We start from the raw sequence: 17474 nt of genomic DNA, 5'->3' as shown, positions 1-17474 counted from the left end.
TGCTAGTGGCAGCGCCTGGTTCCAGACAATGGGCAAACCAAGGAACCTTAAAAATTGGAGTGTGGTTGGTGCTGAAAGAGGGAAGGAGACTGTTGGTGCTGAGAGAGAGAAGGAGAGTAAAAGCCCCAAGGAGCAAGGAAAGACTTGTTTATGAATAAGCATGCAGGGAGTCACTGTTTTCAGATTTTTTTGTTTCTATAATGGGAAACTGATGTCACACCTGCAGCTATCGCAATCTGGAAACACAGCCCAATGCAGTAACGCACATACAATAATGTACATATGTATTTAATGTACAATAATGTGCATATGGAATTTAAAAAATAACCAAATTGTTTTTTATCATTCCCTAGTAAAGTAATATATAGATGCTTGAAGTGGAAATGAAGAAACACAGGGAAGTTTAGTAATTTAATTGTCATCATTATGCATTTGCAGAAATTGTGGGGTATATAATGAGCAGATTCATTTTTCTCCCGAAGGCGACATGTGCCGGAATCTATAGATGTGTGTTTAGACTATTCTGTTTTTCTGAAAAAGAGATGTCACATTCTGTCTGAGTGTTGCTTTGGTTCACTTAACATTTGTGAAGAGAACAGGTTAGATTAACCTTCTCGCAGTTGAACCGCTTTATGTGCTAAGAAGCAACGGGTGTCTTCTGGGTTGTCTGGTTTTGAGATTGGCGTAACCATTACAAATAAAAGAACTTGGGGAAACTCATCTGCTTGCAAGAGGATAATTTAATAAGCTGGGCTTAGACAGTTTATAAATTCAAGCCTATTTCAAGTTCCTACAAAGAAAGAATCTCTGCTTAGAAAAAAAAATATGTGAGTCAAGCTGAAAATGCTGAAATTATCCTGGGGAATTACAGATGAAGGATTTTGTGGTCTGGGTTCTAACTAGTTTGTTTCTTTTAGGACAATGGCAGGAAAAGTAAAATGGGTGACTGATATAGAGAAATCAGTGTTAATAAACAACTTTGAAAAGAGAGGTTGGATCCAGGTGTCAGAAAATGAAGACTGGAACTTCTACTGGTGAGCAGCAGATTTCTTTCCTCTCGGAAGTCCTCATTAGGAGCATCATTACAGCAAATAGGGGCTGCTCCTGCTGCTGAGAGAGAGAGAGAGACCATAGTTTCCTCCTCCCAACCTCCTTTTATTCTCCATTCTCTTCTGATTAAGAACCTCTCATGGGTGGGACATGATTTTATACTAGCCACCCAGCTGTGGGATACATGATTGATGCCATTTGATTGACAGTGCTGAAGTTTAACTGTATTGTATGCATTTTATTGTTTATTATTATATGTACTAGGCCTATTGCAAAGAAAAAAACAATGGGTTCTGGAAGGAGACTCTGGGCCCGCCACCCTTGCTGTCTTCCCACTCACTCAAGTGAAGGCATTGACTTCCCCCCCCACCTCAAGGGGAGCTGATCTCTGCCATCCTCAGAGCAGTTGTAAATCTGAGTGATCCTCAGTGGTTCCCTAGGAGGAAATGGCATTGCATCTCTCTGGGATCCCACTCCTGCTCAAATCCCACCCTCTCCAGGCCCTCTCCGTTAAATCTCCAGGAATTTCCTAACCTGGAGTTGGCAGCCCTTTCTCCTTCCCTTTATCTGCCTCTCTGACTTCAGCTTTCCATCACCTTCCCCCTCCCTGCAGCCTATACATAGGGAAATTGCATTCTGTCTTCAAAGTGTGAGGGGGACGGACCAAAGCAGCTTACATAATTCTCCTCTCCCCCCATGTGATCCGAATTACAACCCTGTGAAGCAGGTTAGGCTGGAAGTCTGTGAAATAATTCAGTCAGCTTCTACAGCAAGGACCACTCATGCCCTCAAACTCCTATGCCCTCCTCAAACTTCACCACAGAATCTCCAGGAATTTCCCACCAACCTGGAACTCGCAGCCCTTGTCAGGAGTGGCCCCAATGAATTCTGCCTCAAAGACCTGTAGTGATACTGTAGCAGGAAAAGTCCTGTGTTGCCCAATTAATATTGGATCATACTTACAAACGAGGTCTGAGGCGAATCAGGAAAACAGCCAAGCTTTATTCAACGTGCACGGGCTTCAGACCCGAGAGTCTGAGCAGCAACCACAAAGGCGCGCAGGCCTTATATACCCTTTTACACAATCCTTGAACCAATCAACTTTTCTGTAAATTTTCATTTTGCTAACATTTTCTTCCGTTCTACAAATATTTACTTTAAAATTTACTTTGGGTTGCTAGGCAACCTAACCACAATCTTCTAGAATTTGTACTTCTGCTTTTCTATCTCCTTGAGCTTAGCCTGCTTGCCCCCACCTTTGTACTTCCGCTGTTCTCCGGTTCACTTGCATCTGTTTCTTTCAGTTCCTCTTTTTCTGTAACAAGCTTTTATTTTGAGCTGATAACTTTTCTAGCTTAATCTACTTAGCCAAGCAATCCCAAATATACCTAACAGGCCCCTTTCTATTGAGCCTTGTGTTCTAAAACATTCTTAAACCTTCTGTCCTGCCTCAATACCTTTCAGACCAACAGTCTCTGTAACAGACTGTTGAACAGGGAGGAGTCCTCAGCTGTTACATCAGCTTACATCATTCTCCTCTCCCCCCTTTCACCTGAACAACAACCCTGTGAGGTAGGTTAGGCTGGAAGTCTGTGACTGATTTGAAATCACCCAGTTAGCTTCTACAGCCCTCACCTGGCGATTGTGTAAACCAAACGACAAAACCATAGTATAGTTAAGAACCTAGAAAGAATCGTGTTCAAAAGAGATGTAAAATCTCTCAAAAAGTCTCTGAAGACTGACAAACTAGAAACACTTACGAAAGCTCAATTTCCAAGATACATTTACTTTAAGGCTAAGTAATGAAGTGATGAATGCATTTAAAGCATTAAGCCTATTTTTACGGGCTCACAAGTTGTGAAAATACATTGAAAACGTTACAAATCCTATAAAAACCAGAGTCACTTAAAGAGTCCACCCAAAAGGACTGCTGTAGTATAGCAGTGTTGACATGCAGACCCCTCCACGGAGAAACAAAGTTATTGCTGAAGAACTCTCAAAACGACAATGTTGTAGTGTAGTGAAGACTCAAGGGCGAATAAGAAGTATATTTAATAACACGTTTCTGGGGTAGAATTTACATGTTTCAGTATCAGCTTCCTCTGATCAAAATACTTAAGTAATCTGGAACCAATGTTCAAGAAGAATATACCCGCAGTTAGTCAATTACTCCAAAGAGGCATTAGCTTTAAATGCATTCATAACTTTATTACTTAGCCTTAAAATAAAGGTAAAATAAATAGAGCTTTTGTAAATGTTTCTAGTTTATTGTCAGTCTTCAGAGACTTTTTGAGAGACTTTACATCTCTTTTGAACACGGTTCTTTCTAGGTTCTCACCTGGAGATTGGCAACGGTGGTTCACCAGAAGGAAAGGCCTCTCCCTCAGAAGCAGGCCTGGTGTTAGGGCCGCTGGCACCTGCCCTGCACCCCCCCCTCCTGTGCCTGCCCTGCGGCCGCACCCCCACCTGCAGGGAGAGCAGGCATGGCAGCGAGGAAGGAAGGCTGGCAGATGGAAGCGTGGAAGGAAGACTGGGCATGCACAGAGCGCTCTCAGAGGTGCAGAGCATGTCCAAGAGCGCACTGCGGAGGTGTTCTTCTCCGAGTCGGAGAAGCTGTACCAATATCCTTCCTGGGCTTTTCTTGCGAGGGGAGTCTAGCTTGGAGAAGATCACACACTGACATGTTGCTCTCAGCTTCCCGGGTCTGTGACCCAGAAAGCCGAGAGCAGCAGGGCAAGGGGAGGAGGCACCCCGTAGGTGAGTTAGCGCCCCAGATGGCTGCCTAACTCACCTACTCCCACTCGTTGGCCATTCTCAGAGGCCTGTAGTGATACCTTAGGAATTTCTGACCAACCTGGAAAGGTATCTCTAAAGGCCTCTGGGTGAGTGCCCTCCCAGCCTTGCTGTCTTCCCACCCCACCCCCCAAGTGAAGGCATTCACTCCCCCCCCCCCCAATTTCAAGGAGAGCTGATCTCTGCCATCTGCAGAGCAGTTGTAATTCTGTGAATGAACATTCCTTTTGAGTCCGTTGAAGAGAAGGAACCGCTGCTGTTTTGTCTCATGAGCGTATCTCACAGTTTTCTTCACTGTTTGCTTTGCGGCAGTGTTGTTTGTGTGTGCGTGCGAGGGGGGGAGATGGACTGTCCTGGACTTCTTACAACAGGCCCTGAGGAGAGGCAGTACTGATCAGTAAGCCCCCAGGAAAATCTCGTCGGCAAAGAACTGTCTCGTTCAAAGTTCAGTGGCCTTCTAGTGGAATTCTTGCCTGACAGGGCTGATGGTGGGCAGGGGAAAGCAGAATCAACCAATGACACGCCAGAGACAGTGCGAGCCCATCCTGTGTAGGCCATATCCAACAAATGAAAATTCTCAGATTTGCCACCACCGTTGGGCTTTTATTTATTACTGATTTATGTATTGACTAGTAATACGGCCTGTTGTGGGGAGAAATATAACAGGCACTAGAAATTTGCTATGGATGGGTTTCATGGCCTTGCGGGGGGCTGGGAGGGGGAGAGAAAGATATAGGGAGGCAAGGTATATTGAGAAGGCTGCTGTTGGGAAAGGAAATGGAGAAAGTGGAGAAATGTGGGATAGGTTATCAGAGAACGGGGGTATCTTGAGAAAGAAGGGATGGGGGCAAAAGAGATGGGGTAGATTGCTTTCTATCTCCTCCCCCCTCCCTGCAACCTCTACCTAGGAAAAGTGCGGGCTTTCTTTGCAGTGGGGACCAAAGCGACTTACATCATTCTCCTCTTCCCCCTTTTAATCTGCACAACAGCCCTGTGAGGTAGGTTAGGCTGAAAGTCTGTAACTGGTCCAAAATCACCCAGTCAGCTTCCACAGTAGGAACCTGGGTCTGGCAGACCCTGCCCTGAAGCGCTGACCGTCACGTCACAGTGGCTTTCAAAGTTATGTAATACTTCCACTTAAATGTACTTTAAATATGATAATTTCAAGAGATGAACTGGCCTCTGTTTCTTCCGTTTACTAAATAACAGCAGCACCATCCCCTTCAATGATACATCAGTGAAATATTTAAAACATTTAGTATTTCAGACATTTTTAAATCACACCAGAATCTTATTATTTCCAGGAGGATCTAATGGAACAGCATTTATGAATCTTTACTATATCACTGTGTCTTATATCTTTAAGAAAGAGATGCCCAAGACACAGCTGCATGGAGTTACCTAGAATAGTTTTCTTTAAATAGAGTTAGTTTACTAGAGTCTCCATGCTTTTTGGAGAGAGCATTTTGTCAGTCAAATTCAGAAGGTTTTTGCATTTAGTTAAGAGAAGAGGTTCAGGACTGGCTTGCTTCTAAATTAAACACTTAAGTGGTATTGAGAGCATTTTGCCATCAATATTCAGAAGGCTTTTGCATCTGGTTAGAAAAGAGGTTCAGGAATAGCTGGCTCCTAATATAAATGTAATTCAGAGAGCATTTGGCCAGCCAAATCCAGAAGGCTTTTGCCTCTCGTTAGGGAAGAGGTTTAAGACTGACTTGCTTTTAGTATAAATACAAACACTTAAGTGAGACTGAGAGGTAAGTTCTTCATAATAATCAAAAATATATATATTTTAAAAAATTCATTAAAAAAATTTAAGTTATCCACTTCCATCCCGCTTTGTGTTGTTACTTGCTATAACCACCATGATTTATTCCAGGAGGAGAAATTGTGAAGAAAATAAAGAGGTTGCAGAAAGCATTTTGTCAGCTAATCTGAAGGCTTCAGCATCTGTTTAGAGAAGATGTTAGGGCCTGGCTGGCTCCCAGTATTAACACTGAATTGTAATAAGAAGCTGATAATTTTGAAGAAAATAGAAATACACCTGGGGAAGACTTGATGAAATGAGCCTACATCCAGGTGCTCATTGAATGGACTTTACTTTGCAATCTTGTGAAGTTGAACTTCTTTACAATGTGTTTAAAAGGATTTGTGACTTTTAAAAAATGTTTTACTAAATGGTCTTAGGTAGTATATCACAGTGTTTGTTTTTGTGTGTGTGTTTTCTGAACAGGAGCAAGCAGCCAGGCCTAGTTAAGTCATGCGAGTCAGGTGGCATCAAGTCAGATCTAGAGTAGGAAACCTCCAGGAGGAGGCTGAAGATACCCTGGTATCACAACTGAACTACAGACAACAGATTTCTTCCCCCTCCCCAAAGTCTGACTTCTGTAGATTCCATCACAAAATGTCCAGGGATTTCCCACCAACCTGGAATTGGCAGCCCTAGTCAAGACTGGCCCCAATGAGTTCTCCCCCAAAGGCCAAAATCGGCCTGGAAAGGGCCTCCCCCCCCAGCCTTTTATGGACAGAATCAAGCTTGGCTGTAGGGTTGCTGGGTCCAACTCAGAAAATACCTGAGGACTTTGGGGGTGGAGCCAGGAGACTCTTCCATTCCTCCCCTCAAAAAATAAAAATACAACAATGCCGATCCCCTGAGTACAGTCTTCATTTCCTCATTCCCCAGCAGCTCACTGCACTTCCACTAAATTAAAGTGAACACACACATACTCTCTCATACAAAGCAGCCAAATAAACACAGTTTGCAAGCGCACATTTTTGTAATCTCACTGGGGCAATTACTCACTGGAGCAATATATTCACCAGAATTATCTGCTGCATTTCAACCAACTTCTTAAGACTAACAGGAAAATGAAAGCAGAGCAACTCCAAACAAAACAGAAGGGCTCTGCTTGCTTCTCTTCCCTTTATACACTCATCAGGAAAATTTAGGAGCCCTCAACCAATTGGGGGAAGGCTATCTGTGGCTGTTTTCCTCCTCTTCCCACCTTCAGCCAATGGAATGCAACAAACCTTTATTGATGGTTTGACAGGCCAAAGGTTGATGTAGTACAGTTCCAACCAATCAGAGTGCTCCATTTTGCCAACATGAAAGGGCTTTTATATATATAGCAATCATATAACACAGTTCTAGGTAGACTGTATATTCAATACAAGATGCCATTTCAGTAGGCTAATATTAAATCATAAAATAGAGTTGGAAGGGACCTCTAGTCCAACCCCCTGCACAATGTAGGAAACTCACAAATACCTCCCCCTAAATTCAAAGGATCCTCATTGCTGTCAGATGGCCATTTAGCCTCTGTTTAAAAACCTCCAAGGAAGAAAAGCTCACCACATCCTGAGGAAGCCTGTTCCACTGAGGAACTGCTCTAATGGTCAGGAACTTCTTCCTAATGTTGAGCTGGAAACTCTTGATTTAATTTCAACCCAAATGGTTCTAGTCCTACCTTCTGGGGTCACAGAAAACAATTCCATACCATCCTCTATATGGCAGCCCTTCAAGTACTTTAAAATGCTGACCTCTCAGCCACCTCCTCTCCAGGCTAAACATGCCCAGCTCCTTCAGCCTTTCTTCATAGGACTTGGTCTCCAGACCCCTCACAATCTTTGTTGCCCTTCTCTGGACCTGTTCCAGCTTGTCTGTATCCTTCTTAAAATGTGGTGCCCAAAACTGAATATAGTATTCCAGGTGAGGTCTTACCAGAGCAGAGTAAAGTGATATCACATCACATGATATGGACACTATACTTCTATTGATACAGCCCAAAATTGCATTTGCCTTTTTAGCCACCACATCACACTGTTGACTCATGTTCGGCATATGGTCCACTAAGACCCTTAGATCCTTTTTGCACATGCTACTGCTAAGACAAGTCTCCCCTGTCCTATAACCATGCATTGGATTTTTCCTACCTAAATGCAGAACTTTACATTTATCCCTGTTAAAATTCATTTTATTGGTTTTAGCCCAGTTTTCCAGTCTGTCAGGATCATCCTATATCCTGTTTCTGTCTTCTGCATTTGCAGCCCCTCCCAATTTAGTATCATCGGCAAATTTAATAAGCATTCCTTCTATTCCTTCATCCAAATCATTGATAAAGAAGATGTTGAACAAAACAGGTCCCAGGACAGATCCTTGAGGCACTCCACTTGTTACTCCTTTCCAAGAGGATGAGGAACCATTCACAAGCACTCTGGGTGCAACCTGTCAACCAGTTATAGATCCACCTAACGGTAACAGGATCCCAACCACATTTTAGCAACTTGTCAACAAGGACAGTGTTTGGAACCTTATCAAAAGCCTTACTGAAATAAAGATAAATGATGTCTACAGCATTCCCCTGATCCAGCAAGGTAGTCACTTTCTCAAAAAAAGACATCAGGTTAGTCTGACATGACTTGTTCTTGAGGAACCCATGTTGGCTCTTAGTAATCACAGTCATCCTTTCTAAACGTTCCAGGACTGATTGATGATTTGTTTTAAAGCTTTTTGAGGTATAGACGTCCAGCTGACGGGTCGGTAATTACCCGGATCCTCCTTTCCCCCTTTCTTGAAGATGGGGACAACATTTGCTTGCCTCCAATCTTCTTGCACCTCTCCTGAATTGAGATCTTTGAATTGGGTGTTGAAGTGAGCGTGAATTGAAAATCTTCTAAATAAGGGGTGGCCAAACTGTGGCTCAGGAGCCACATGTGGGCTCTTTCATACATATTGTGTGGCTCTTGAAGCCCCCACCATCCCATCAGCTGACTTGGAGAAGACTTTAAATCATTTTCCCACGCTTGCCAGTGACTTGGAAAAATACATTTAAAGTTAAAGTTGCTTTCTTTCCACCTCTCCTTCCCCCCAATCTATTTGACTTCCTTCCATCGGTTCTGAAACATCTGATGTTTATGTCTTGCGGCCCTAAAACGCCTGATGTTTATTCTGCACGGCTCTTACATTAAGCAAGTTTGGCCACCCCTGTTCTAAACCAGGGGTGTCGAACTCATGAGGGACGGATTTGACATAAATGAGACCTTGTTGGGCTGGGCCATGTGTGTACTTATTGAAGGTTAGGTAGCAGAGATGCAAGCTTTATAAGAGACGCTGACAAAGAAAAAGATTTTTTAAAAACTTAAAACATGATTAAAACGTTAGCATTCGGTTTTAAAGGTGCTTTTCTTTGTATCTCTCTTGTGGGATCAAGGGAACTGGGCACAGGAGACTCTGGCTCTTTCCTTCCTTCCCCAGAGTACCAGGAGGGGGAGGAGCCTCAGCCAGTAGAAGGAAGAGAGGCTTGGCTCAGTAGCTCTGCTGTGCGATTGAGAGAGCCCGGCAAAGCAAGCTCTGCCTCCCCCACTTCCTCCCCAAGGGATGAGCCTCAGCCAATGGAGAAAATAGAGGTTTTACTCTGTAACTCTTGTGCCACTGAATAAGGCTTGCAAAGCAAGCTGTTATGCAGAAAGAAGCAAGAGAGAGGAGAAGATAGCAGATGACAGCCAGTTGCTTCGGGGCCTGTTTGACACCCCTGTTCTAAATCATACTCTAGTTAGCTGTGATTTAATTTATTTTTCATCAATATAATAAAGATCTGTTATGTTTGATTTATTTTTGAGCTCTCTTGGGGGTCACCCCTTCCAGGCTTTGCCCAGCTTAGGGGCCTCTGCCAGACTGCTGTTTAATTCAAGTTTATGGGAAGATAAACTTTGCACAGTTCGTGTCAGTTATTTAGGAAGCATATTAAGAGATCCCATACTCCTCTGAATACCACTGTTTTGAAAGGAGGAGGGCTTAGCTAAAGCGATTTCTGAAAAAGTAGGGCTTGTAGCACAGTTGAGTTGCATTAGTTTGGTGAGCCAGTTTGGTGTAGTGGTTAAGTGTGCGGACTCTTATCTGGGAGAACCGGGTTTGATTCCCCACTCCTCCACTTGCACCTGCTGGAATGGCCTTGGGTCAGCCAGAGCTCTGGCAGAGGTTGTCCTTGGAAGGGCAGCTGCTGTGAGAGTCCTCTTCAGCCCCACCCACCTTACAGGGTGTCTGTTGTGGGGGAGGAAGGTAAAGGAGATTGTGAGCCGCTCTGAGACTCTTCGGAGTGGAAGGCGGGATATAAATCCAATATTATACAGCCATTCTAACTTCCCCATTGTACAGCTGTTCTGAGAATTCTGCCTCACTATTTTTGTGTTTTGTGTCACAAGTATAGGGGGTCACTAAAGATGTTCCAGACTTTCTAGAGTTGCATCAACTATTTAGAATAATTTAAGTTAATTACTGGATGGGGGAGAGAAGTGGTGGTAGGAAGAGTGATAGGAGTATTTTTACAGAGCAGCAGAACATCTCTGATTTTTTTTTTTAACAACCGCATTTACCCAAATAGCTCCATATATTTTTGTTTATATTGTAAGTGAAGTCATTTGATGAAGATCTAGCAACAGGTTTTTCTTCACAGGATGAGTGTGCAAACTATTCGGAATGTTTTCAGTGTTGAAAATGGTTACCGCCTCTCTGATGACCAGATTGTCAACCATTTCCCAAACCACTATGAGCTTACTAGAAAGGACTTAATGATCAAAAATATCAAGAGGTATAGAAAAGAACTAGAAAAAGAAGGCAGTCCTCTTGCTGAAAAAGATGAAAGTGGAAAATACCTTTATTTAGGTAAGTTGATCGGGATGACTGTGTAATTTGAAAAATGAGATGTGCTAAATGTTTGGATTTTACCCATCAGTGCCATGTGCAACATGCTAGATTCTTCCTGCTTTTGTTCCCTCTGTCTTTGCAATCTCATTGACGTGTGTGTCTTACACTTATCGCTAGGCTCGAGACAAGTGATAACAGCATAGTTATGACAAAAGAGAAGTACTTTAAGCCGTGAATGATCTAAAAGCTTTCTTTCTGGTCTTGAGCCCCTTGGTATAAACCAAGGGGTTTCTGGAGGTATTTTTAAACCCATGCCAACTCAACTCTTTTAGATACTTTTGGTAAAATATTTTAGATGGCGCATAATCTCTGTCATCTGCTAGGATACATAGGAACTATACTTGCACAAGAATGCACACTTGTCCCCTGATGTCTCCAGTTGCCTCAATGAGATGGCATGATCTACAGTATCAAAGGCTGTAGATGAATCCAGTAACAGCAACAGAGAGGTTTGGCCTGTATCTACGCTCAAGACAGAGGTCATCAGTAAAGCTAGAAGAGCCATATGTGTCCTGTAGCCTGGCCTGAGAACAGTCTGAAAAGGATCTCGGGTACATGAACATGCCATTTCATTGAGGCATCAGGAACTCCAGTTGGTGCAGAACACTGCAGTCTAGTTACTATTGCAAAGTGAGTGGAACATGCATGTCACAACCATTCTGCAGACTCTCCGTTGGTTACTGAGTTCAAGGTTCTGGTTATCACCCGCAAAGCTCTTAGTGTCCTTGGTGGCCTGTACAGGTCAAATTGCCTCTCCAGCTCTGGTTCACCTTCTAAAGGTGCCTCTTTCCAAATTAGGGTCGCCAGGTCCCTTACCATGCTGGTTGGGGGCCTTTGGGAGCATCCTGGGGATGGGTGGGCAAGGACATCTCCCAAATGATATTTTGGACCACTTCCAGTAAAAGGGTCCCTTATGGAGGGGGGGGAGGCAGGCCATAGGGCTCGTTGCAGAGGGTGAAGTGCCCTGAAAAAAACAGGAAGCAGGACACAACATTTGAGTGGTTGTTTCAGGTTTTGGGGCATGTTAAAGAGATTAGAACTGTCATAGAATGGAACAATCCAGATAGGTTCCTTTATAATGGAACAAGACCGTAGTCTACCACAGTGATTATTGTAGGTATTTATTTATTTATTCCTCGTATTTATATCCCGCCCTCCCCGCCGAGGCACCTCGCTTACATCTTGTGATCCACTTTCTGTATTATTTATACTACAGTTTGCCTCAGGTATTTATTTACTTCATTTATATCCCACCTTTCCCCCCAACGGGGACCCAAAGCAGCTTGCTTTGATCTCCTTTCCTCCATTTATTATTGGCATTGTTTTTTTAATTCCTAGTCCTGTTGCATTGTTTGATGGTTGTCTTATGCTGTCTGATTGCAATGCTTTATCTTGCAGTCCACCTTGAGACTTGGCAAGAAAGGCTGACTAAAATAAATATTGTGTTGTGAGAATACCCCACACACCTTTCTTTACTTGACTGGAAAATATTTCATTGCCGAGCAATGACCCAAGCCATTTATAATGTGTATGGAACCACGACGTTCTGTTTGCTTCCACGTTGAACTGGGGAGCAAGCTTTGTGGTGACTAGATAGGAATGGATAGTCAAGGAAGAGAACTCGTGAACATACTAATATATTTGACAATTTTATGCTATCCTTTTAGACTTTGTGCCTGTCACCTTTATGCTCCCAGCGGATTACAATCTATTTGTTGAAGAATTCCGTAAAAATCCATCTAGTACTTGGATTATGAAACCCTGTGGAAAAGCGCAAGGAAAAGGGATATTCCTTATCAATAAACTTTCACAGATTAAAAAGTGGTCTCGAGACAGCAAAACATCTTCGTAAGTTTTTATAAAGAGGAACAATTCCTTCCTCTTTGATATCATATTACCATCTGCACGTTTGTGTGAATTAGTTGCATTCCATTAAAGGAGCAATTTCTTATCTCTTTGAGAGCTGTTTATAACCATTGCACGCTACAGTTACACACTACATTTTCTTGTGCGAGATTTAAAAGAATTTAGTCGTAACTGTATAAAAGAGTGAGGTCTATGATTTATTATATGTTTTAAATTCAAAATGTATGTTAGATTTTATGTGTTGTGAGCCGCCCTGAGCCACTTCGGTGGGAAGGGCGGGATATAAATTGAAATAAACTTGAAACTATATGTTTTGACACTAGCTGACCTTATCTTAATTGCTGGGGTTTCTAGAAGTAGTTTTTTGCAAGGAATGTTTTCTTCCTTATGGGAAGCATCACATGCCCACTACCAAAGAGAACGAATCAGAATCTGTTATTTTGACAGGTGCAGGGAAAAGCGATCATGGTTAAAATGCATCTCTGTATTCTTGAAACCTTTACATTTTCATAAACCTACAAGAACATTCAGCTCTTTTAATGATGATGAAGCATCCTGGGTGATATGCATATTTATCGTTATGACTTTTAATGCCCATGATACAGGAAAGTGCTTTCTTGTAAAGTCTTAATAAATGGTCTTGTCCGTTTTGTCTGCGTACTAGCACTAGAATGTAATTTGGGTTTGCCTTCATTTCTACAGCAAATTTTAAAAGGAGAAAAATGATTAAAAACAACTAACACATGCCAAAAATAAAATATAATTTATCTAGGTTTGTATGTCAGTCCTCCAAAGAAGCATATGTGATTTCCCTGTATATAAATAATCCGCTACTGATTGGTGGAAAGAAATTTGATCTGCGTTTGTATGTATTAGTATCTACTTACCGTCCTCTGCGGTGTTACATGTAAGTTGGATTTCTCTCTTGGTTTTGATAAGCCCTCTTTATAATATTCTGGAAATATAAGTGGGAGAAGAATAAACTTCATCTGTGTGTGTACATGTGAATTTGCTTATATTCTCCATGGCGTATTGATAAAAGTGAGGCACAGTTCTATTAACGTTTGACGTTTGTTCAAATTTAGTGGTGACGCTAAGAAACAATGGTATTTAGAAAATTCTGTTGTTTGTACACTAAAGGCAGATCAGATCTTTAACAAAACGAAAATGATCAATATTTATGTAGCTGCCAAAAATTTATTTTTCCACCTAGAGGAAAACATTTGTAGCTTAATGCAGGGGTGGCCAACGGTAGCTCTCCAGATGTTTTTTTTTTGCCTACAACTCCCATCAGCCCCAGCCATTGGCCATCCTGGCTGGGGCCGATGGGAGTTGTAGGCAAAAAACATCTGGAGAGCTACCGTTGGCCACCCCTGGCTTAATGGGTTAAAGATGTGAGCTCAGTTTGCAGTATTCTGCTGACTTCTTTCTGCACCTGGATAGCTTTACAAGTCTTTACTTTTGAAGAATTTGGTTTCACCTGAAATACCTGCTATTTGATGCTTCTGGGCTATTTATGAAAAAGTTAAATAGTTAAAAAGTTAAATAGTTAATTCATTCACACATGAGGAGAATGTGGCATCTGCTTCTCTTCAGCTAAGGCTTTTTAAAGGAATCAATGCTCAAATCTAAGTATAACGTCATTGTTCAAAACTAACTATAATGGCAGTTGGTCACCTTTGTCTATGTGTTTGCTGACATGAGAGATCTGTGAAATATGGAGGAAAAAGATTTCCCCGGCCAATAGCCTGCTGATTCTTTATCATCAAAGCCTGGTCGTATCTGTCATGCTTTCTGTCGCTTTACTTGTTGCAGAGGTTAGACTGCAGTCTGTAGGAATTCTTTAAAAAAATTGATGTTGACTGGCAGTCTTGCTGGTAAGAATTCTGATTATGAGCGACATGTTCAGCCATCACTGTCAAGTCGGCAGAGTCAATAACGAGTCGTTGTTGAAGCAAAATAACTAGTTTATTGATACTGTTGTTCTCGACTAAGTTGGTATTGAAAGACTAAAGCCCATACGGTAGAATGCAATCATATAAGGTACACTTCAAAGGGATTCTTTAGGGAGGGGTACTATGCAGGGCACATTCACACATTGATGTTACCATTTCGTTCTCAGGCTCGCTTTGGCCTCTGGCTCCAACCTCCCCCGGTGCCAGGCCTGAGAAGGCTCAGATAAAACATTCACATATTCCCATTTCAAAGCAATACTACATAACAAAGAAAAGGAGGGGGGTAGGGAGAGTTTGAGCTAGCAGCAATGGAATACAGTTTGGCTTTACCCAGGATGCTTCTCACCTGAGCCAATGTTAGGTACAGACTTGACCAGAGTTTTATACAGACTTGACAATCACACTTTACTTTCAGGGCAATGCCACCTGACACATCTTGCTGACTTACCCAGTGTTAATGTTAGTCTTTTACAATCTCTCTTTGACATAGATTCGCTGATGTGCTACCGGGAAAAAAAGATATTACAAAGAACATTTTAGGGAGGTGAATACTTCATCAGTGAGATACTGATGTCCCCTATTACAAACATGGAAGTGAAGGTACTAATTAGGATCACTGACCAGGATCAGTTGTAGGCTGCATCTACTGTGTCAAGGACGTGACTAGAATATTAAGATGCATTTGAATTCTTCTTTCTTATTAGCTCCACTTAGATAGATCCAAGCGGGCAGCCGTGTTGGTCTGAAGCAGTTGGACAAAGCGGGAGTCAAGCGGCACCTTTAAGACCAACCGATTTTATTTAGAACGTCAGCTTTCGTTGTGCTCTTAAGCACACTTCATCAGACGAGGAATCCAGCACAGTGAGCAAAGCCATACATAGCTGAGCAGAGCCATACACAGCTGGTAGGCAGTGGCCCAGAATGCAACACGGTACAGATTTAAGAACCAATGACAGTGAAGTAAGATTATCTGGTAGGCAGTGGTTTAGAATGTAAAATGGTACAATGACAGAATAGTAGAATTAACAAACACAAGAAAAAGGGATATTTACCTATAAGTAAATATGTAATGGGATAAGCAACCAAAGTCCATTGTTAACTCATCCAAAGCAAACCTTCGATCTGAGTAGCATGAGCATGCGAAAGCAACAAAACAGTAGTATGTCAAAATGTGAGATTGTCTGTCAATGACAATGGGAGATGGGTTCGATATATGTAATGGGATAAGCAACCAAAGTCCATCGTTAACTCATCCAAAGCAAAAATCATTTATTGTCTATAAAAAGGATTTATTTTTCATAACTTTTAAAACTTATAGGTAAATATCCCCTTTTCTTGTGTTTAAGGTATAAACTTGGATTTTGTCGATTTTGCACAGTCAAATATACACCAAGCACAAGTGAACTGGACAACATGTTTGTGCATCTTACAAATGTTGCCATTCAGAAGCATGGAGTAAGTTAAATTTTTTCCTATAACCTCCACCTAGATTATTTGGAATGAATCTATGAATTGAATTTATTGAAAGAGGTGTTGTTGATTCTCCGGATTATAACCTTTTCCTATTGCCAGTCAGACTTGCAGCCCAGTACTAAAACTTGCAACTCCACACAGTGCCACTAGTGTACTGTGAACTCTCTCGGCGGAAAATAAAAAGGTACATAAAAGGCCAAGAGCGTAGCGATTACATGAGAGTCCATAGCAGTCCCACTGTAATCACCAGTTGTGATGCGGCATGCTGACAATGTTGCTGTGATGGACAGATGGAAACACACACCAATGCTTGCTGCCAGCCCATTGGTGCCCCCATACAGAACACACCACAAGAGGGGGAATAGCAAATACAGCACCCTTCATGATGTAGAGGACTGTGATATGTAAGGCATAAGCCCTGGAATGAACAGATGCCTGGGAGTTCTGCAGATGCAGCCATGTCCCTCTTTTGGCAGGTGAACACATAGGGAAGGGAGCATATCCATTCCAGCAACAGCACTCCCATGCATCTGCAGCTCACTTACCAGAGGGAGCCCAAGAACGCCCAGGAAGAGTTTGGTTCTGGGGCGTGAGCCTAAGGAACAGCACATCTTTGCCAGGCAACAGTGCAGCAGACTGCAGGGCAGCTACAAGAGAGCAGACAAGTGCACATTCGCAAACTTCTTCTGTCAACTCCCCAATAGTTCACAGGGGTGAGCCTTCTAAAGGAATGCCAGCAAGAAGGCAAAACCTTCCTTTTGCCTAGCGACAAGCTGGGTCAGCAGCAAAACAGAAGGAAGAGATCAGGCTAGACTGACCTCCCACACACAAGAATAGTCTTCCAGGCACACAGGAATAGCTGAATGGGACCAGCTGTCAGTCAGCCTGGGAGCCAGGCAAAAGAGCTCCCGTCTCCTCCCACTCCCTCCTGGTGCTGAGAGTCTTGCTTCACAGTCGATGAACCTTCTGTTGGCTGACCTGCTTTACTATGTTTTGATTTGATGCCTTAACTATGTAGGACGATTACAATCATATCCATGGTGGCAAATGGACTGTGAGCAATCTGCACTTGTATCTAGAAAGCATTCATGGAAAAGAAGTCACCAGTAAGCTCTTTGATGAAATACACTGGGTGATTGTGCAGTCGTTGAAGGCGGTTGCGGTGAGTAGAGAGGAAAGTAGCTTTTAAAAGGCTGCCTTCCCTTTTGCCCTAAATATCAATGTTGGTGATGATGAGTTTTCTGGGGGTTTTTGGGGGCGCAGATTAAAAACTCAGAGCTCATTAAAGTGAGAGGGAGCTGACTTGCGCCGTTGATAGCAACGCACAGGGTCAAAAGCTTGGGGGTACTATTGGAGCCTTCCTTAATGATGGAGGCTCAGATAGCAGCCACTGCCAAGTCCGCATTTTTCCATCTTAGGCGGGCGAGGCAGCTGGCTCCCTTCCTGGAGCGTGACGATCTAGCAACGGTTATCCATGCAATGGTCACCTCGAGGTTGGACTACTGCAACGCCCTCTACATGGGGCTGCCTCTGTGCCGAACCCGGAAGTTGCAGTTGGTGCAGAACACCGCTGCCCAGTTGTTATTGGGGCTCCCAAGATGGGAGCACATTCGGCCGGGGCTCCGGGTTCTGCA

The 17474-nt window shown here is 42.8% G+C and overlaps 1 protein-coding gene across 2 annotated transcripts in view; it reads left to right on the top strand.

Annotated features, from left to right (window-relative positions):
• Positions 1–880: 880 nt before the first annotated feature.
• TTLL1 (TTL family tubulin polyglutamylase complex subunit L1) overlaps positions 881–17474 on the top strand; it is a 24549-nt gene continuing 7955 nt past the window's right edge. Inside the window, exons 1-6 of one of the 2 annotated variants that reach the window (XM_060258233.1) lie at positions 881–1034; positions 10296–10504; positions 12244–12394; positions 13185–13319; positions 15714–15822; positions 16859–17002. In XM_060258233.1, coding sequence (XP_060114216.1) covers positions 922–1034; positions 10296–10504; positions 12244–12394; positions 13185–13319; positions 15714–15822; positions 16859–17002 — 861 coding nt within the window. In that variant the 5' untranslated portion in view covers positions 881–921. Of the gene's footprint in view, positions 1035–10295; positions 10505–12213; positions 12395–13184; positions 13320–15713; positions 15823–16858; positions 17003–17474 lie in introns of both variants that reach the window. The other variant, XM_060258231.1, reaches the window with a different exon arrangement.

This window comes from Heteronotia binoei, chromosome 17 (genome assembly GCF_032191835.1).
Source record: "Heteronotia binoei isolate CCM8104 ecotype False Entrance Well chromosome 17, APGP_CSIRO_Hbin_v1, whole genome shotgun sequence".
Taxonomy (NCBI): domain Eukaryota; kingdom Metazoa; phylum Chordata; class Lepidosauria; order Squamata; family Gekkonidae; genus Heteronotia; species Heteronotia binoei.
Note: the sequence above shows the minus strand (reverse complement) of the source record. Positions and strands in the feature narration are given on the sequence as shown.